This window comes from Oryzias melastigma, linkage group LG10 (genome assembly GCF_002922805.2).
Source record: "Oryzias melastigma strain HK-1 linkage group LG10, ASM292280v2, whole genome shotgun sequence".
NCBI classification, from domain to species: domain Eukaryota; kingdom Metazoa; phylum Chordata; class Actinopteri; order Beloniformes; family Adrianichthyidae; genus Oryzias; species Oryzias melastigma.
The window spans coordinates 23,858,988-23,880,947 of NC_050521.1; the positions used below are offsets into that span (position 1 = coordinate 23,858,988).

Sequence of the window (21,960 nt, forward strand, 5' to 3'; positions counted from 1 at the left end):
ATTTTTCTCTTAAATGCCACTTGATTCTATCTGCTCCTTCTAAAAGTCTCTTACTTTTAAGTAGACAGGAAATAATGTGTGGTTTTCTTGCAGACAATGTCACATTTCAGTGCTCCTCCACTCGAGTGTTCTGCTGCGAGTTCCTGGATTTACTGAAGGATGACTAACAGCTGCTAACACCAACGGCAATCCGATGCATAAAGACCTCTCCTGCATTTGATTCTCTTTCCTTCTCACCTCCTGTTATCTGTCTGTGGCAGTTTTTACGGGAATAATGACACGGCACTTTCGCGTTTAAAGCGTAGCAATGAGGACGCTGAGGGGGCTGAAAGAGAAAGACAAAGGGACAGTTAAAGGAGCAGGGGAACGAAGGCAGACAAGTGATGGGAAGCTGATAGAGGTGAGGACAGAGGCAGATAAAAGACAGAGGGAAAAGTCAGAGTTAGACACTGAGACGACTGCGGTAAGACAGGGAACGCTTGCCTCTTTATAATTCTGTCTGTCAGAGCTCACGCTGCTGCATCCAAGATTTGTCAGTCTGACTTACAAGGGTTTCTGGTGGTTATATATTAAAACTAATCATATTAATAATATTGTTTTTTTTGTCCATTGGAACTAGCTTGGAGTCAGAAAACTCAGAGGTACAGGGTCAGCTGAAAAGAGCACAAAGATCCTCCTCTGTTGTGTGAAGAGGCTAAATACTGACAGAACTGAGGAGCTAGATAAGCTAGAGTGAAGCTGCATGCTACACAGACTCTTATTGTTTAAATACTATAAACACAAAAGTTACTAAATATCGAGGAATGAAAAGGGTCATTTTTTTATTTTTTTGTTATATGTGGATTTTCCCCCCCAAACTTAAAACAGAATGAAAATTTAATTATCCCTTTGCTAAACATTCATAAACTCGTTTAGCCACGGATCTCATGTTCAGTCTTAAGAAATATGAAACATCACACCTGCCATTTCAAGATTAAGGATGCAAGACAAGAATGAAGAAAAAAAAGGGAATATGCAGCTGAATGTTGAGGATGCTTGTTTGTGTGTATGATTCTAGAAAGTTAGGGACAGGAAGACGTTTGCAGAAAGACATTAGTAGAAGGATGCTTACAGGACAAGGCTTACAGGAAGACTTCCACAGGAAGAGGGTGACAGGACGACATTTACAGAAGGATATGACAAGAAGACATTTGCTGGAAGACCTTTACAGGAAGAAGTTTGTAGAAGGACATTTGCAGGGAGGGGTCTTGAGGATTTAAGGAAGACGTTTGGAAAAAGATGTTCAAAGAAAGATTTTTGCAGGAAGACGTTTACAAAAAGATGTTTGCAGAAAGACATTTACAAGATGTTTACAGTAATGCGAAGATCTTCATAGAAAGCTGTTTGCAAGAAGACATTTCTAGGAAGACACTTAGAGAAAAGAGGTTTGGAGGAAGACGTTTACAAGAAGATGTTTACAAGAGGACATTTACAGGAAGATGTTTAAAAGAAGACGTTTACAGGAAGACGTTTACAGGAAGATGTTTACAAGAGGACGTTTACAGGAAGATGTTTACAGGAAGATGTTTACAAGAGGACATTTACAGGAAGACATTTCTAAGAAGACGTTTACAGGAAGACGTTTAGAGGAAGATGTTTACAAAAAGGACGTTTACAGGAAGACGTTTACAGGAAGATGTTTACAAGAGGACGTTTACAGGAAGATGTTTAAAAGAAGATGTTTACAGGAAGATGTTTACAAGAGGACGTTTACAGGAAGACGTTTACAGGAAGATGTTTACAAGAGGACGTTTTTAAGAAAGACTTTTCTAAGAAGACGTTTACAGGAAGATGTTTACAGGAAGACGTTTACGAGAGGACTTTTAAAAGGAAGATATTTCTAAGAAGACGTTTACAGGAAGATGTTTACAGGAAGACGTTTACAAGAAGGGGTTTACAAGAGGACTTTTACAGGAAGACATTTCCAAGAAGACGTTTACAGGAAGATGTTTACAAGAAGACATTTACAGGAAGATGTTTACAGAAAGCTGTTTACAGAATGATGTTTATAGGAAGACGTTTATAGAAAGACGTTTACAAAAAGACATTTACAAGAAGACGTTTGCTGGAAGACCTTTACAGGAAGACAAAGACTTTTACAGAACAACATTTACAGATAGACGTTTACAAGAAGACGTTTAGAAGAAGAATTTTACAAGAAGACGTTTACACCAAATTTTTGCAGGAAGACAAATACTTTCACAAGACAACATTTACAGGAAGACGTTTACAGGAAGACGTTTACAGAAAGACATTTACAGGAAAACGTTTACAGGAAGACGTTTACAAGACGACATTTACAGCAGAACTTTTGCAGGAAGATGTTTACAAGGAGATGTTTATTGGAAGATGTTTACAAGAACGTTTTCACGAAGACTTTTGCAGAAGAAAAAGACTTTTACAGATCAACATTTACAGAAAGACGTTTACAAGAAGAATTTTACAAGAAGACGTTTACAGCAAGATGTTTGCAGGAAGACAAATACTTTTACAGGACAACATTTCCAGGAAGATGTTTTCAGGAAGATGTTTACAGAAAGATGTTTTTACAGGAAGACGTTTACAGGAAGACAAAGATGTTTACAGGTGGACGCTTAAAGCCCTTAAAGGGGAGCTATAGAGGTTTCGATGGAGGGATCAGTCATGGCATCGAGTAGCTGCAAATCAGAACTTTTTAAATTCTATTTTATTCATAATAAGCTCACAACAACTTTAAGCAACACGATTCAAATCAAGTAGAACAAATGTTTTACTCAAACATATGGTAAGAGACTAAAATAAATATTTAAAGAAGATTTAAAGATAAATAGCAAACTGTAACAGAAGAAATTGGAGGAAGATGACAGACAGATTTGACTGTTCTGCTACTTCTGTTTAATTTGTGTTGTAATTTGAGCTTCTGCAATTTAGAACCACATCACATAAAATCCCTTCAGTCTCCATAATCCTTCAGGCTTGGAGCATATGGTATTCCTTTTTATCTGGAAACAAAGACAACACAGAGCTTTTTAAAGTTTGCACTTTATGTTGTCTGCTGTGCTCTTTTTGTATTGAGACAAAAAAAAAGTGGTTTTATTTGATTAAGAGCTGCCGAATAAAGCTTTGAAAGTCTTATTTTACACATCTGAAATGAAAATATACCTGTGATTTACAAAATAAACTCTAAAAATGAATGACAATCACAACAGAGTGTAATGATATTCTGTAGAGTTTAGCTATAAACACTGAAGCTAAAAGAGGAAGAGACTGACTTCTAAAACCAACATAATTGGCCTCATTGAATGAAATAAATTGTCTTTCAACAATTCACTACCTTTTCTATTGCTGTGTGAGCTTTTCTACCACACTGATACAACATTGACATTATTGTTGTTCAAATATGTACATTTATTAGTCACTATTTTTTATGCACTTCAATAAATGCTATAAACCTGATTCGTGGGAGTTTCCTCTTCTTTTTCTTGTGCTACAGCAAATCATCTGGCTCCATCTAACCCTCTCTTCTGTTTTCTCCTCACTCCCTCTTACTTCCTCCTTCACTTCATCCATGAACCTCCTCTTTAGTCGTCTTCTAGACCTCTTTCATAGTATATCCAACCTCTGCATCATTTTTTCCAACATCATCGCCGTTTTTCTTCTCTTAACGTGTCCAAACCATCTCAATCTGCTTCCCTGCATTGATCTCTAAAACATCTGCCATGAGTTGTTACTATAATTTACCGTATTCCTGATCTTGTCCATCCTGGTCACTCCCAAAGAGAACATTAACATTTTCAGCTCTTGAGTCTAAGTTCTCAATCTTCTTCATTGCTCCTCCCTGTAACTTCACTATTACTCTTAAGTTCCTCTCATTAACACAAAGATCCTGTTTTGCTAAGGCTGAATTTCATTCCTCTCCTCCACCTCTTTAAATGTTCCTCCACCTGCTTCTTGCTTTCACTACAGATCACAATGTCATCTGCAAAGATCATGATCATGAAAATCCCGACATAAGACCATCAAGGACACTTTTTCTTAATCCAAAAACTGATGTGTGGTTTGTGATACAGAAATCATGAAAGGACGTTTTTTGAGGATAATTAACAATTAATAAGCACTCAATTTTGTTACTTCAAAAAAATCTACACTTGATCTGATCCGAACTGGATTATGAAAACTGTGAAATGAAATAACTCAGTAACTTTACACGACTTTAGTTATTATGCACCACATTTAATCAACCAAATGTGACCTTACTTTGTGTTTGTTTTTTTAATCAAAGCATTTTATGATTTCTGTAATGAGTTACATACATTTGTTTTCTTGTATTGTCTACAATGAAGGCTTGAAATAAACAAAACAAACAAACCAACCAACCAAAAGTTAAAAAAAAGGAGATGAAAAACTCTTCCTTTGTAAACATCCTTACATTTTTTAGTTATATAAACTTGAATGAGTAATGGCTACAATCCGGGATCAATTTTATAACTTTAATGTTTGGCTTGATTGTCATTTTGGAGGTAACAGCAAAATGCAGAACATTTTTCCGAACCATACATTTATCTCACATCCCATAAAACATCCTGTTCAACAGTTTCATTAAAGACCCCCACACCTAATTTGATCAAAACAAATAAATAAGTTGAAAGTTAAGCAACTGTAAAATACAACATTTTATTTATTATATAATAAAACTTCTTTTCCACCTCTTTATTTGTAGCCCACAACTGCATAAGAGCAAAGAGGATAATGACTTGTGTTTAAAGAACGATGAAGAAAGTGAAGGAAAACTAATGAGAGAGGAGAGTAAAAGACAACGCAGCTCTCTCATCTACAGAAAAGAAGAGACTGAATACAGAATAAGTCGAAAAAGGTAGGAAATGTGAGCAAAAAGAAGACAAAAGTGTGGTTGTTGTGAACCCTCCCCCAGGTTTAAACAAGAAGATAATTAAAAATGTACTGCAGGGTCAAACTGTGACTGCTTGTGTGTGAGTCTGTGCTGTCTTAATGTGTGTGTGGGTTGTATGGCGGTGCCCATTAAAAGGTGTCCCTGCTGCAATCAGTGTGCACAGGCCTCCGGGTCTATTTGTTACTACATCAATCTGCAGTTAATAGAAACGCGCAGCAACAATCACGCGGGCTTGTACGCGCACATTTCTGCCTACAGTGCTGACATTGTCAGAGAGACCGCAGAACAGCAGGGCTTGCTCACGCATGCACGCACCCGTGCACCTCGACGTGCACACAGACACAGCTGGCGAGGAAGGCAGCCAAGCGGGCCGGTCGCAGAACACAACGCACTCTGTTTGGTACACAAGCAGATCCTAATGAGATCCTTGCAGCATTGGCTTGTTTTTCTTGGACTCTGACTAAAAGTACAATTCCAGGTGTGTATCGGGCTTCTTCAAACGTTCCAGAATCTTAAAGTCTCACATAAAAAGATGCAGGAAGGGTGTCCGTTTACCTGTCTGCCAGGCCTAATCGGCACATGTCCCGTTTGACCTCTGCAGAGAACATATCTGCTTTTTAACCGACTGGATGAAAGAACAAAAACGCAGCAGGAGCCAGAAGGATGGAGCCCAGACTGATAGAGAGCAGGAAGCCTGCTGAGTGTTTAAAGATCCACTTTCTTACAGCCACCCCGTCCAAGAGGCTGAATTCCTGCCAGCAGTGCTGCTGCTGCTGTTCTGTGGCTAAAGCTGACCCGTGCACGTTCCCCACAGAGGCAGGTGATGACCTTTCAGGGTTTTTGTAAAAACAGCTCTAACAGTTGGTGTGGTGACAGTGGGAGAGCAGCCACAGCCTAAACTCCAGATAAATGCTGGACTATCTGACATTATGGGGGAAAGGTCATAAAACTCTAAAATGTAGCCTCACCTGAAGGATTTTTCTGCTCACAAACAAACAAACAACAAAAGTTCTCAGATGTTAGAACTGTTTTTTCAGCCGGTATAAAAGACCCACTTCGATAAAAATTCTTTAACATTTTCTTGTGGCATTTTTCTCATAGGGAGCACATATATATGGAGAAAATGAAGATCAAATTGCGTCTGAGCATATTCAAATTGTTGTGAATCAGGAGCAGATGAAAACATGCTGTTGGAAAAAGTCTGTAGAAGCTACAATCAGCACGCCACAAGCTTCCTCGCTCCATTCTATTGGATCCACTTGCAGACAAATAGATTCATTAACATCATCTGGCCCAACAATTGTACAGCTACATACCTCCCATATTTCTCGCAATTTTTATTTCACCAGTAATAGTAGGCTTGGATTGTAAAGCTAGTGGAGAGCATGTAAATTGATGATGGGAAGTAGGAACAGGCTTACTGTGTGCCACCAGTCCCGTCCACAACTCAGAAGTGATTTTTTAATGAACTACTACTGGTGTACAAAAACAAAATTACATTTTTTTTTTCATTTTGACTAAAATCGGCAGGATAATTAAAAGATCACTGACAATAGATACAAATATGATCGGAGTGGGACTTGAAACTTAAAATGCAGCCCTGGATTTCCTATTTTAAACATTTGTAGTCTGGTATTAATGTCTTTCAATCAGGGTTTTGAAAGTTACTTACCAACTGTAATACAATAAAATGTAGTAATTATTTAAAAACAATCCTTTACATAAAAGTATAGTGTTCCCTTGTTTATCACGAGGGTTGTGTACTTAAGCTAAAATGCTATTGGTGAAATCTGCAAATATTCTTGATGTTCTGAGGCTGTGAAACTCCTTATTACACACTTTTTTATCTTATTTAAACTCTCAAAGTTTAAACTTTCAAAGAAAAACAAATATTGTTGAATGAAAACAAAGATCTGATCACGATGAAAGATTTATGTAGGAAAACGGAACACATTCTGAACGGGATACACGGCACAAATTAAATTGATTGACAAGATAAACAGCAAATCTAGGTGCAGAACAAAAAAATGCATGCAAAGTTGCACCAAAAATATATAAAATAGCGACACGTGGAGACAGAGAAAGATGAACTGCAGAGTAATACAGAGTCCTGTATTACTTTTAGGTTACTTTCTTTATAACTCTTGTAGAAGTAAATCATAACATCAGAAGTGATGATGTGGCTCCATTCACTTGACATTTTTATGAAATGTAACATGGTTAAATAAGCCCTCCAGGACAAAGTATAAACTTGGAAGTCATGATGGGTCTCATTTGGAATTTTGTCAACTTATTCCGATCAGGATCCCTCGTTGGCACAGCTTCCGGAGGAGTTAAGTTCATATCGGACATTGATTCACTCTGTGATTTACGAGGAAAGCCAAACTCCAATGCCAGTGCAGGAAGGGTTGCACGATGCCCTTTATGTGGGGAGGGAAGGCAAACGTGCTGGTCAAGGTGATGGATGGCGGCCGCTGGTCAGCGCCGGATAAGACGAGGCGTCCAAGAGTGAATCTCCCAGCAGTCCCGATATTAACGCTTAGCTTTCAATTCATGTTTCATGGATACCCAGAATGAGCATCAAATATTGGATGGGAACAAGTGCTGGTTCAACAATTTGACAAACAGGAATGTGTCCATTGAAAGAAACAAATCAAAGAAAGCTTCACCAGAAACTTTAACAGAGAATAGTGACCCAATACAGTCACAGTAAAACATTTCTGGAATCTGTTCTGGATGACTTCCACTCTGTTTCCACTTTCACGATCATCTTTTTCTCCCCAGCCCACAGGAGAGGCTGATTCCTCCGCAGGCATCGCCTTCAGTTATTTGCACTGGCAAGTTGTTTTTTTGATTACCCCTCTAAATGTATTATTAATAGGCTCTGGATCCCCTGTGACCATAAACAGCATGCGGCAGGTGAAGATGGTGTAGAGATGAGATGAGGGCGGAGGTTTATTAATATAGTTGCACAGGTTGAAGAGGGTATTTATTCAGATTTTGAGTCTTTTTAATGACCAAATTGTAACTATTTTTGGAGGAAAGTGATTCAAAATGAATGACCCCCAAATTGTTTTAATTACTTCAGCACATTTTGCATTAAGTGGACCTCCAGCCTGTTTGTTGCGACAGAAAACCATAGCAAAAATGCACTTTTTTATCAGAAAGCTAAGCTGGTTGTGAGAAATAACCAAACAAATAAAGGTTCTATGAAAACAACTGTGATCCAAAATTTAAAAAAAAAGTTTTGGTTCTTACCTGGAGTGATTTCTATCACCGTGTCTTGCTTCTCGGGGGGAAATAAGACCTTTGGAGGCTGAGTTGTCTGGAGAGCTGAGGGTTAAAGAAAGAGATCCATCAGTGTGTGTACGTCATCTAATGAACACCAACAAACAAATGCAGAAAATCCTTTTTAAGATTCTATCCGATGTGTATGAATCCATCAAACTATAGGAGTGTAAAAAAATACAAAATACGACTGGAAGTGGAGCTGCTCTGTGCATCAGGAAGAGCTGACCTGTGACCTACCAATTGATCGCTTGCCTCCAGAATCACAGGGCCAAATATTAAAGGCCTGGACCTCAGCTGTCAGAACTATGAGATGCTGCCTGAGCCACACAGTCGGCTCTCTCCACAACGCGTCTCATTTAATGATTTCTTCCTGTCTCTGTGCGGTCAGGCAGCCTGACTGACTGCCTTTGTACTCTGATGGCCTGCAACACTAACCGATTCCACCCGAAGCACCTTTCAATTTCATTTTCCTGCACGCTGAGAACTTGTGCTCTCCTCTGCCCAACACGCTTTACCTCAACACAATCGAGTGTCTGCAATCCCGTCGTGTGCAGCAGGATTCTCGCTCTCCACTTTGAGTGAAAGAGGGGAGGTTCCACTTTATCAAAGTCATAATGATCTGATTGTCATATTTATATATTTTATGGACACAGAAACTGAAGATGACAGTAGGTTCAGGTCTCAATGTACTACAAGATACTTTGTCTTTGTCATGTGGGACCAAAGAAAGCCTCCACAGGGTAAGCTGTAGTCACAACTGCCCTGAGGGGTTGATACAAGCTGTCCACGGGCCAAAAGTGGGCAAATCTTTACAAACAAAGGTGGCCTGCACGAAACAAGGTTGTGCAACACAAAAATATTAATGAATCCTTTTTTTCTAAGGGCAGACAGGTTTATCAAACTCTAGGGGTATAGGGAAAATCGATTTGGTGATATGTCGTGATATGACGATACTTTTATCTATTTAAATCTCTGACAAGGTGATATTTATTTGATTATTTATGAGCCTCCATCGTTTTTTTGTTTTTCACCTAAACCCCCGAAGGAGTTGGCAGCACACGGAGCTTCTTTGAGCAGCTCTTCACTTTAAACCAAAACAACAACACGACCTCACGAGAACCAACTTGTGTTAAATGTTAAATTCAGGTAGTTCTTTTCTAAGTAATTTTTTTAAAAAGAAGACAAATTGTTAAGGTTCAGTCTGTAATGTAATATGCATCGGGATACGTATCGTATCGCCAGGCTCTTGCCAATGCACACCCCCAGCAAACACTGAAGCTACACAGCAACACATGCTCAAGCGACCACTTTCAATGGAAAGTCTATGGAAAGGAGAGCATTTTGGGATTTCACAATCAAAAATTTTCTTCAAAACTTGAGTTTTTATAACCATTTCTGGACCCTATACACGTAACACCCCTTGGAAGTTAATTTTACCAATCAGATTTGGAAGTGACATATGGACGACGACCCCTTTATTTTCCGGAAGTACCAACAGTTTGAGAATCGATCATAAAGGAGACATTAAGGATTGTGTTTTGTGCTTGGCAAGAATTATGCAAGTCTTACATACAAGTCCTCGCACTTTAGTAGGGTACCATAGCTTATGAGTTTTATTAGTCTTAGGAATACTTCACGATACGCTCACCCTACACACAGCAATGGTATGTTCTATTTTCTTAAGGCCGTATAAGACTTCAGCAAGCATCAAACCACAATGCATCTAATGTTCAAGGTTGAAGTTACTAAATATCTTTGTTGAGCAGCTTTTTTCCAAATAATACAAACAAAGCGTAAAACACCTGTAAGATTTTGACTAATATGAAAAGCTCTGCTATTTTTCCTGAGTTGCACTAATAGAAAGAATATCAGGGCGTGACTTTTTATGGTGACGGGAAGGTTTCAAAGGTCTTAGTCATTTTTCCTTTTGCATTTTTTGGTCCCTTTCTTATTTTCAGTTTCACCTTCTTTCTAAGTAAGCCTGTCAATCTCTGTATCGTTCCATCGCTCTGTTTCCGTGACAAGATTGATGGCTTCATTTGCATTCTGAAGGTTTCACTGTGCCCTTTTAAGATTAATGAGACAACCCTTCACCTGGACCTCCTCCTCCTCTGTTCCAACACTCCTACCCTTGGCTACACGTTTCTCATTAAGTTCTACACAAATGCTTGTTTTCAAAAAGGGGGAAACAGGATGCAAATTGTTGGATTTGATAGGGGGCTGTACATCTAACTAAAAGCAATTAGCATGTGATACATCTAAATAATGAAAACCAAGAACCCAGAATGGTTGAGGAGGATGTGAGGTAAAGTGTCCTGTTTGAAAGCCCCAATCATCTCCGTATTCAGTGTAATATCCGAGCATTTGGATACCATGCTGCTTGGATTTTCTTGCCCGGCATTCTTGTAGTTTGACACTGTTCAGCTAGTACTGGCTACAAAATGAGCAGGCTGTCACAACAGCAGAGGCGCCAACAACATGTGTCATTAACTCTAAAAAGGCAAATCTCTGCGGAGGAGAAGGGAAATTGCACATTTGGGGGGGTGTCTGTGTTAACCTGAATTAAAATCTGAATATGAAAAGGTGTGCAGCAAACAGATGGTAATTGGGGGTTTGGTGTTTACTTTCACCACTCAGCTCCACAAAGACGCCAGAGCGAGAAATTGAGATTGTTGAACTTTTCATAATGACTGCTTGTGCTGGAAATTACAGGATGTTGCTTTGGTAAGTGCTGATGTGTTTTGCATGTTTGAGGGGGAAGGCGAGCAACCGCAGTCAAACACATTGACCACAATAGCCGAATGTTTCAACCCACGGACTTTTAATGTTTTTTCGTAACTAAAACTTAAAGGACTGGAAGTTTTTTGAGTTGAACATTTTGCGTCAATGTTGCAATTTTGTGTGTTTCTGACTTTGAAACAAGTTTCTCACCCAATTTCAAACAGATCTAATAAGAGACGATTGTCATTCTTGTATAAACTCGACTTTATTCATTGCTGCAGTGGATGCGGCTTATTTTTCCGTGAAAGAAACATGGTTGCAAAGCTTTTGTTTTCTTTTTTTCCAGATTTGTTGAGGGAAGCTTCATAAACAAAACTTTTATGTAGCTTGAAATGCCACCCCCCCAAAAACGAAAAAAAGGTCGTTTTAAATGGCCAGTAGTCTGCTGAAAAAAAAAAAAAAAACAACTTGAGAATATTTTTGTTTCATAATTAATGTAAGCAGTGAGTAATAAATATATAGAGTAGAAATTGATTTGATTTGATCAAATATGTAAAAAAAAAATTGCACTAATTTGCACTGGCAAAGTTGCACTAATATTTAAGTGATTTGGACAAAAGCTGTGGGTTCCATATTTGAAAAATAAATCAAATAAAATATATCAGAATAATATGGGAGGTTCATTTTTAAACGTGTTGACAATCAGAACCAAAAAATGAAGAAAATGTGAAGTCATCTTTTTATTCTAACACCACAAATTCACATGAGTTTAAAGGTTAAACGATAAAAGTTAGAAAAACATAAATATAAAATCGTGTGATATGAAATCTTGTATAACATTTAGGTATTTACAGATGTTTTATTGTTTTTATTGAAACGTGCAACTCTTCCAGAGGAAACCATTAGTATTCAAGGCATTTAAAATCATTTTAAACTGTTCATTTAAGAAAAATAAACTAAGTTCATGGGGAGAATCTGTTTTAATGGAGTTGTGATTCCTGCTGGGAAGTTAATAATAATCAAAGAGTAAAATCCTGCAAGATATTTTGCAAAAACAGTCTCAACGCAAAAGAGTTTGCATTTTCACATAAGTCTCTTTTTTATGTATTGATTCAAGTTTTTTTCCTGGCAGAGAATTTGTGGGTTGTGTCTCTGTGCTTATTAAATTTGTGACTTCAAACATTTTATCAGGGTCAAAATCTCATTAGTTGATACAATGAATCTTACAAGCAAAAATTTTAATTTGTTTTCTTTTTCTCCCCAAAACATAGCACTTTAGATCCACTGTCTACATGCAAATTCAACTTTTGCACCTGGAAAACAACACTTTTAAAAATATATTTCAATTATTCATAAACACAATTATATCAAATATATAAATACAGTCTTTTTGCACTCAACTGAATGCAGACAGACTCATCCAAACACACTGACTTGCTTAAAGAAACATAAATGTCTTTACATTCCATACTTTAGTATGAAAAGGTGAATGTTAGGGAACCAACACCTCTAAAAACAGTAAAAAAACAGGAACAAAAACACAAATAAAGACTTAAAAATAGCAAATGAAAAGAAAAATCTGAATGCTGAAGGAATTTAGAAAAAATAACAAAAACATTCAAAAATGTAATTGTTGATAATTTTAACTAACAGAATATTGCTAAAGAGTGTAAAGTGATGTATTCTGTCTGAACAAAGTTAGTTCTGTTATTATATGTAGGAATTATTAAAGGCTCAAAAATGTTTAAAGAAATATGAAATAACACAAAACAAGGTGGGTTTTCTATGATATATTTATTATTATTAACAAAAACAATTAAAAATAAAGTTACATTCAGATGTGTCCTGATTTAAATCTAAATCAATTCATTTTTTAATTGACTCATTTGAAGGACAGTGTTTACAAATTAAATGAAAAGTCTTTAAAATGTCATTTAGACTGTAATTTTTGGTGTAACACAAGAGATAAATCATCATTCTCCTCTTTTCTCATGATGCCTCCAAATGTTTTAAGAGGAATTTCTTTTAACTCATTAAAAAAAAACTCCTTCAATAGTTTTTTTCTGACAATAATAATTCATAAAATCTTCACAAAGCTACAAATTCCTCAACAAATATTCCTGAAAATAAACTAAAAAGATCTCCTCCACTGCCACCACAAAACCAAAGAGTCCTTGGAAGGAAACAATAACAGGCACCTCCTAGAACATTTAGACTTTCAAAGAAAACAGAAAAAAAAAGTTTGTCTCTCAGTGTTTTTGAGAACACAAAGAGGTTCGATAAAAGCACAGCCCAGGTAAGGTCGTGGTGCACGACTGAAAAAATAACCTGGAAAAAGTGGAGCGCTGAGTGCCGGTGAAAGCAACAATAAATAATCAAGTGGCGGTGGAACTGAAGGAAAATGTTTGTTGCTGCTCAAAAGTCATGAACTAGAAAAAGGGAGAATAATCTGCTTTCGTTTTTTGGAAAATGTAAAGGATTGTTCACGATGACTCAAAGCGCTCTGACCCTGACCTCTGAACCAGTGTCTCACAGTGGTGACAAATAAACTTTATGCCACAGTTGGCAACACAAACCACATTTTCAATTTTAGTGCACAGATTCCAGTTTCTGAACAGTGTTGCCTCCGGATTGCAAAGCCTCATATTGTCGAGTCTTTGCTGCGCTCTGGTTTTTAAATTAGACTTGACCTTTTCCCGTCACGCCCGGTCCTCGCTCTTCAGAACATTAGGTGAGTCACTGCAATAATCATCAGGAAAACAGACTGAGGAGTTTGTTTTAGCACTTCCTTCCTCCTGCAGTCACATGGGGGTGCGAGTCTGACATTTGACTGAACTTCAAGGAGTCTCAGAGTGTTGGCTTTTCTTCATTTGAACGTTGTTTGAGTAACCTGACTCGGACATGAACTGAACGTCTGGGATCTGATGCTTTCAACTCTGAAGGTACTTTTTCCATGTATGACGTGTATGATGAGACACTCTGAAAAATGAAAAGTGAAATTCTGAAGCCGACTTATTTTAAAGATATAAAAAAAAACAATAATGCACATGCAAACACAATCAGGCGTTTCTTATGAAATGACATTTTTTGCAACTGTTGAAACATTTTTAATACATTTACTACTTTAGATGTTTGGTTGATAAAAATTTACATGGCTCTTCCTTTAAACCTTTTGTTGTTTTATCATATACAATACTCGTTTCTTAAGCTTTGACCCTGTGGAACATTTATTTGAGTAAAAAAAAATAATGTTTTTTGAATTATTAAATCATCCATCCCAAGGAAAAGATGTTCTTGTAGCATTTTTCTCATGAAAATGAAGAACAAACATAAGAGTTTAATATAAAACTGTCTCTTATTGATGCCCATTTCCAGCTACCGCCGGGTCGAACAGGTACTCGTTTCTGTGAGACGGTGGTCTCTAATCGTGGTCGGGCTGCGTGCACAGTCGTGCAGACGATGGTTTTCTGTGGTATTTCTGTTGTGATCCAGTGTAGCGATGGTCAAGATAAGCTCCTTCAATTCAGCGTTTAAACTTTGTGCGGTGGCAAACGCCAAAGAACATTCCGGTGAGGAATCTGCATGTCATTTTGAGGTAGATCCTAAAGCAGACGAGTGATATTCAAAAGACAGCGACAAAAAAAGGAGCAACAAGGTGGTGGTGCAAATTATGCGAGTGACAATTTAGAAGAACTGGTTTGAACATGAATTGTTGGGCAAAGACAGAAAGGTGCGCATGTCTCCTGGAAAGAAGAGGACTTTTCATACGGAGATTGGGGATCCTTCAAAGAGAGAAGTGCTAATAAGAACATTATACAATGTTCTGATTATTTCAATTAAACCTAAAATGTTTATCTGGTGTTGTTTGCATTTCTTGATCGAATTTCAGAGCAAAACAAACCCATTAGCCTTCACCATTCTGTCTGTGATGGACAAAATGTAAACTTCTAATCACCTCCGACTGCTCTGCACAAACTTTGTCCTAGAAATTGACACAGTTTTTTAAATTTTGATTAAAACAAAATAATCATTGTAAAAATACGCTTTTAAAATGGATCAAAAGATGACTGGAAAAAGGACTTTAATACTTTATAAAATCACTGTTTTACAAATTCAGAGCTTTCTGTAATGAAGTTAAACTGCTTATTGAAAACAAAATAAATAAAACTGATACGTTTTTCTTTAAGCTTGCTCACAGTCCATATCTTTAAATTTTTACCTCAAAAAAAGATTCTGTTTGTGGCTTTGATATTATATTACAATGCTAACTAGATCAGCAAAGTGGAATCCTAAAATTTTATATATTTTTTTGTTTTGTTGTACATGTCACAACAATAAAGTCTCTCTTTTTTTATTGGAGTTAACTTGCTAAAACTGTTTTCTGTTTTCTTGGAGCATTTTTCTGCTGCTCTTGCCGGCCGTGTTGGTCACAAGCTCTCTGAGTCACCGACATGATCAGCTGGATTTCACTAAACTGAAAGACATTTAAAGTTCAAACAAACACCGTGGCGCAGCAGTTATAAATGTGCAGTTCACTCTGTATAATCAGATGCTGTTTGGATCAGCGCTGGATGATATGACCTTTGAGAGGTTGAGAAAGGCTCAGGAGGAAATGTTTCTCACATTTACACTGACATTGACTTTTTGTAATTTGTTCACATTGGCAACTAATTGTTTTAGATGTAAAACAATAAGAGAGGAACATGTCCTGCAAGAGTGTCTGGAAGCTCACCAGTAATTCCTGGCCTCTGCGGAAGGGGCGCGCGTTGCTACGCAAGTTTTTAAGTCGGGTCGTTAGCTCAAATCGGGCACTGAGCGCACGCTGAATGTTCAACCCAGTTCAAGGTGCCTACATACCGGCCGCGTGCAATGCGTTTATAAATGTGCACTCAGCAGGAGTAGCACACTTACGCAGGTATCAGCAGAGAGGAGCATCTTCTTCTATTGTATTTTTACTGTTCATTAGCGCTCTTTCGCCACCTATGATAGAGAGAACCCCGGAACAAAAAAGTCGAAGCAGTGCGAATCCCCCAAATCTTGCTTTTTTGCTTTCACGACTTTGTTCCTTTAATGTCTGTCTGGTTGTCACATTAATCCAACCGGGTACAAACCGCAATGATTGATTTCTCCATTGTGATCATGTTTGGCCTTTCCATGCTTTGAAGTAGACGTCACCCAAACGCCACTCCCAAATCCGGGTCCCTGATTGATCATTGTGTTGCGCTGCTGGAATTGTGGGTAAAAATGCTGAACTGGGTTGAACATTCAGTGCGCTCAGTGGCTGGGGGGGATTGCGCTGAGCGGGCGCGGATGTGGAGCGGTTCGTCACATGGAGCACAATATGAATATGAACAGATTTGGGATCATTTCAATATTGTGTAAAATTCTTTATTTGTATTGAATCCATTCTGTTAGTGAGAAAACAGACGTTTGACGTAAGGGGGAAAAAAGAAAACATAATTGACCTTAAAAAACCTCATTGTGTTGAAAAAACAAAAAAATCTGAAAAAAAATCAAAATCGTGACTTTAAAACTGAATCGAATAATTCAATAATAATAATAATCAAACGTAATCTTTTGTTAATTTTAACCCTTGTGCTACCCAAGGCATGGCTACATTAAAAGTAGGGTCATCTGGACCCCACAAGACAGCGCACTGAACTTTTTTTTTAAGGATTATTTTATCGTAACAGCTGAGCATGGCAGACATAAACTCCTGTCCACCTTTATAATGGGGAGGATCACACACCAGTGTAAGGGTCGGGTCATCTGGACCCCCATAAGACACCACTAGGGTTAAATCTGCAGTTTTAACTTGTGTCTTTAAAAGACATTTTTCACCTTTACATTTCTCAACACCTTAATTTAGTCTTTTTGTTTGTCCTAATCATGCTGCTTTTCTGAACCAACACTTTCACACAGTGGAACGTCTTGACCAACCCACCATAAATATCCCGACTTTTCTGTTGTTATGAATTAATAAAATGTGTTGACATTTTCCAAAGCCTCCTAAATCAATTAAATGCCACGGTAAGTAGAGCTTTTTTGGAGCTTATAAAGACAAACTGAACAAATAAAGCAGTGAGTCATCATCAGGACCTGCTGAAATGCTTTCCTCACAGACAGACGAACAACAGGAAAGCATCGTTTTATTATGACGGCCTGTCTGAAATACACAAACTGGATGCGGTGAGCATTCTCCCACTTAAGGGAAAGAGCGTCTGAAGCAAGTTTGAGATTGATCGGCTCTAATGTGACCACGGCGTCGGTGCGGAGGTGAACAATGAATAAACTCAACGGTAGATCAGAGCGCAGGAGGGACGTCCTGGTGGGCAAACAAGTGCTCTCCCTTCAGCCGGCGCATTAAGCTTGAAAGATTAAAGCCAATAAATTAAAGTGAAGGATTGTGGAGGGGGAGAGCCAAACAGAGCCAACCTGATGAGCTACATTTACAGATAAAAGCTAAAAAATGTTTGTGAAATAGCTTTAAAAAATGTTAAGAAAAGGATTTAAGATGAAAAAAAAAAGGTTTGTTGAGCTTGAAGGTTGTGGTTTGAATTCAAATCATTCTGATTGGATCTGTTGAAATAAAACTAACAAAACTTGAGAATTAAGAAAGGAGATGATCATCCCTGCAGGTGAATTTATTCCTCTCTAAAAAAAAGTTGTGGCTGAAAGTGCAATTCAAGGCTTTCTTCTGAGCATCAACTTGAAGGCAGATCGTTTTTCTGGGAATAGATCCAACTGACTGTGACCACGAAGGCCTTTTACTACAAAGTGAGCTCAAACCGCCCACAATCACCGTTAACACAACTTCAGAAAGGAGTGAAAAATATCCTGAAAATGAGGCCACTGAACAAGAAAGGAAACCAATGACCAAAATATGACGAAGCAAATCAACTTAGATCAAGTTAGGTTTTACTTCCAAAGAGGCCTTTTTTCTGAAATATATCTTTTTATTTATTCTGCCCACATTTAATTCTCTTGTGAAATGTCATTAATTTTGTTGGTCTGCCTAAATAATAATTGTTAGCTTCACTGTGACTGGCTCAGACCAGGAGAGATTAGATGCTGCAACTGCCTTTTAAATGACTTTGTACTGAAGTGCATCAACAGCTGATCTAAAGACAACTATCTGCAGTTTGGAGGAACATCCGTTTTGAGTGAAACCAAACAATTGGGTTCAGTTGATGTTAGAGCTCTCATGACAGTTTCTGAAGATGCGGAGGAGCTAGTGGGCTTTCCATCTGTAAAGATTTTGAAGTCCCAATTTACAACACATTCTCCGTCCCAAGTTCTCACATTTTGATGCATGGTTAAAGGACCCTCTGCGTCAAAAATTGAAGTTTTGAGTGTGAATGCCAATTTTTTCACTTTAAAACCGTAACTTTTTAACATAATAATGAACAATAAAAAGGCAGGAATGTTATTCCAGAACAAATCAGCTGAAACCGTAAATAAGTTTCAATATTTTACTGTCCATACTCTCAAAATATACAAGGAATGAGCGCAAGATAACACCGGGCCATAAATAACAATAAAATACAATGATCTAGAAGGATCCGGCCCCCGTGCCTTGACTTTGACACATGGTTTAAACAATCTGGATTTAAACTGCAATATTTTGTATTTATGTGCAGACAATCCCACTCACTGAGGATTATTCAATCAGCAAAAGCAAAGTTTAAGACAAACTCTGGAAGCATTAAGGGCGAATGAAACTTTTTGCACTTTGCTTCTGCTTGTGGGCTTAGCATCCATTCAAAGACAAAGACGGAGCGTTTGCATTTTTACGCTTCACTGTTCCTTTGAAGCTTCCTTTGTGTTCCAAAGCTGCGCTTTAAGTTTACCACATGATGAAAAAAGTGTGTGAACAAACGTCTGAGCTCTCATTAAACACGATGAGTGAGCCGCTACGACTTTAAGCTCAGTTGACCTACAAAAAAAATTCTTTGACAAACTTTTCAAAAGGTGAATTTGAGCCAAAATTTTGATGATGATGACGAACGGATCCAGAAATGAGCCTCTTCTTGAGTGTGTGTGTGTGTGTGTTAAGGCGTCTGCTAGGAGGTGATAAGACCTTTAATAATGAGCTTGTTCTTTCTGTCATCAGTCAATGCACTGTCACTGACACAGCCATATTCATTCATTAATGCATTTTTCATTTCCACACTTGGACTTGAAGAGGAGCAGAGAGCGAGCAAACGAGTGCTGGGAGCGCCACAGCGGTTCTGGACTGACAAAGTCTCACTCTGCTTCACTCTGTCATTAAACTATTCAATTATACACTAACCTCATAATGAGCGGACACACCTTCCTCCTCTGAAATTAGGCTGAGATTTTCTTTTTTAGTAATACGCTTAAAGAGCTTTGAAAGTTAGACAATTACAAGAATGATTAGTGCATCTGTCAATGTCACGCCTCTTTCTAGGAAAAAAAACAAACTGGATATCTCCAGACTGGAGATGTTTAGTTTGCTAAAAAGGAACCAGAGTTCGTTTCACTAATGATCCAAAACAAATTTTTATTCGGAAAACACCCAATTGGACCCAGGACCAGGAACTGGTGATCTCAGTTCATTCCCAGTCGGACTGAGCTTCGGTTTGCTCTGAGTTTTCTCAGTCTGAATAGGCTCCATGCTCGGAGTGGAACAATTGGACCAAACTGGTCTACCATAGCCAGTCATTATGGGATAGTAGTGGAGCAAAGATGAGACGCAGAAATGCAGGCTCATTTTAACATGACACACGTTGCTTCTCACTGTTTTTACAACAATCTATATATCATAAACATGTATCAGCGTATATTCTTAGCTGTAGCAGTAAAAACTGTTGTACCTGATGTTGATACAGATGTTCAAAATTGGTCGGCGAAATAAAAAGTTTGAATACGTGAACAATCCTGGAAAGGATTGCAAACCATAAGACTTCTATTATTTCTGATTTGCCCCGCCCTGCTAATTACTGGCCAATGAGTGAAGAGATCTTTAGTCACGCGGTTCAACCGGACATTCTGTCTGAAAACAGACCAAATGCAAGGATCAGTACTGGATCTGAACTACTTAAACCTCAACCTCTATCTATGATTTATAACATGATGCTGTTTATTGCTGTAATGCTTGATTTGAATAAAGACTTTAAAAAAATCCTTTTTTAAACAGCAGATATCTGAAGCAAACACCAGAAAGAACCAGCATTCAGTTGTGTCTATTTAACACACACACACAAAACAGACACACACATAACACTGATGAGGATGGAGTTTACTGCCAACAAGCAAAGGAACCAAATCCTCTGAAAAAGAAAGAACCCACTACTCAAAATCACAAGAACGTTTCTGATCGATGACCCAATACTGGCTTTCTTCATGGTTTATTATTCAAACTTTTATATCCTACAGAGCAGTGGGCGGCTAGTGTCTGTGCTGCTAAATATGCCTCCTTATTCTTGTTGTCCTGCTGAGCCATAGTTTTAAGTTTTTATGTGTTTTTTTTTTACCATTTTGGACCATTTCAGTTTTAGCCAGAATGAACACTGCAAATTTGATTTAAACTTCAATTGTGGCCCAACACTTTAAATTTGCCAGTAGAAATGTATGTTTAAACATTTACCATGAACCAGCTTTAAAGCTAAATATAGACGTGTAATTTATTTGTAATAACCTTTAAATAAAACTTGCAAAACTAACTTTGATTATGCAAATTTAACAGAATTTTTTTGCTAATTTGCATTTTTTTAGTTGTATTTGCTTCAACATACCAATAGCCAACTCTTAATTTGATTTAAAATGTCATTTTTTTTCTCTCATTTGGATTTAGTAACTCCATCCCATCAGCAATTGTGTTGGAACTAAAATTCCCAACACAGAACTATAGAAAAACCTCACAGCTTTATGGAACTTTGGATAAAACAAAACTTGTTTGGGAATTTAAACCTATAACAACTGAACTCATCAACACAGTTTATAGCAGTTTATTATATGTATTTGTGCAAAACAACACTTTTTAATTATCTTTTCTATCCAACAATTGGGTGTTCATTCACACATGTTGGGTTTCTTGAGTCAGAAACTCTTTTTCTTTGTGGTCGGAGCCTCAGGAAGCCCGACACTCTTCACGTGCTCTCTGTGGCGTTTGAGTGACTTCATTTCTGAGGTTAGTGATAAGGCGAGGCAAAACGTTCTATACGCTTTAACGGTTTAGGTTTCCTGTTAGTCTGGAGTTAAAAGTAAAAACTATTATCATACTTTATTTTATTGTAAAATATGTGACTGTACAGCAAGGAACATATTTGTTATTGTGTAAACATAGAACAGGAAACAACGAATGAACATTGTTATAAACTATTTTCTTTTTGTATGTATTTCGATCCTCCATGTCTGAGCTTTGGTCCACATGAATAATATGATTACATAGTGAGTGAATAACTGCCTCTGGTGGAACTTTTTGGTTCATTTTGAGTTTTTTTTAGTATTGATTAATTACATTTTAAAATGTAAAAACTGGGACTATTCTTTTTTGCTGATAAATAAGTGTGAACATGAGAGATAAATCTGACAAAAACTGTTCAAGCTCACAGCTGATCAGGACATCTCGAAAACAAGTAAATTATAATTTAAGCAGATGAAATACATTTCCAGTATAGGAGGATTTTGCATCTTTTGTCCATTTTTACTATCTTTAAGAAAGAATTAATGGTGTTCTTTAATTGGAATTACTTTCAAATTTTCCCTCAGTCTTCTCTGGATCAGGCTGATTGATTCTTATGCAAATAAAAGCTTTTAAATGTATTTAATTTCTTCCAGTTTGGGTTGAAATGGGGCAAAAATAAAGTCCGTGAAGTCACGCAACTCGAATGTCTTTATATATACTGTAGTGCAGGGCACAACCTGCAGCACAAACACACACCGAGTTTGAAATCTGTCCAAGTGGTTCTGGCTGCGTTGGCTCCTGTGGGTCCTTTTCCTTAAAGGAGTGTTTGTGTTTACCGTTCTGAGCACAGGTCTATACCGCCTGACCTGCT

General features: G+C 37.6%; 1 protein-coding gene across 2 annotated transcripts in view; it reads right to left on the reverse strand.

The window, feature by feature from the left end:
• il1rapl2 (interleukin 1 receptor accessory protein-like 2) overlaps positions 1-21,960 on the reverse strand; it is a 373,988-nt gene that overhangs the window by 62,857 nt on the left and 289,171 nt on the right. For both annotated transcript variants that reach the window (XM_024283660.2, XM_036213986.1), the window contains one exon: positions 8,186-8,260. In XM_024283660.2, the coding sequence (XP_024139428.1) occupies positions 8,186-8,260 (75 nt within the window). The remainder of the gene's footprint in view (positions 1-8,185; positions 8,261-21,960) is intronic.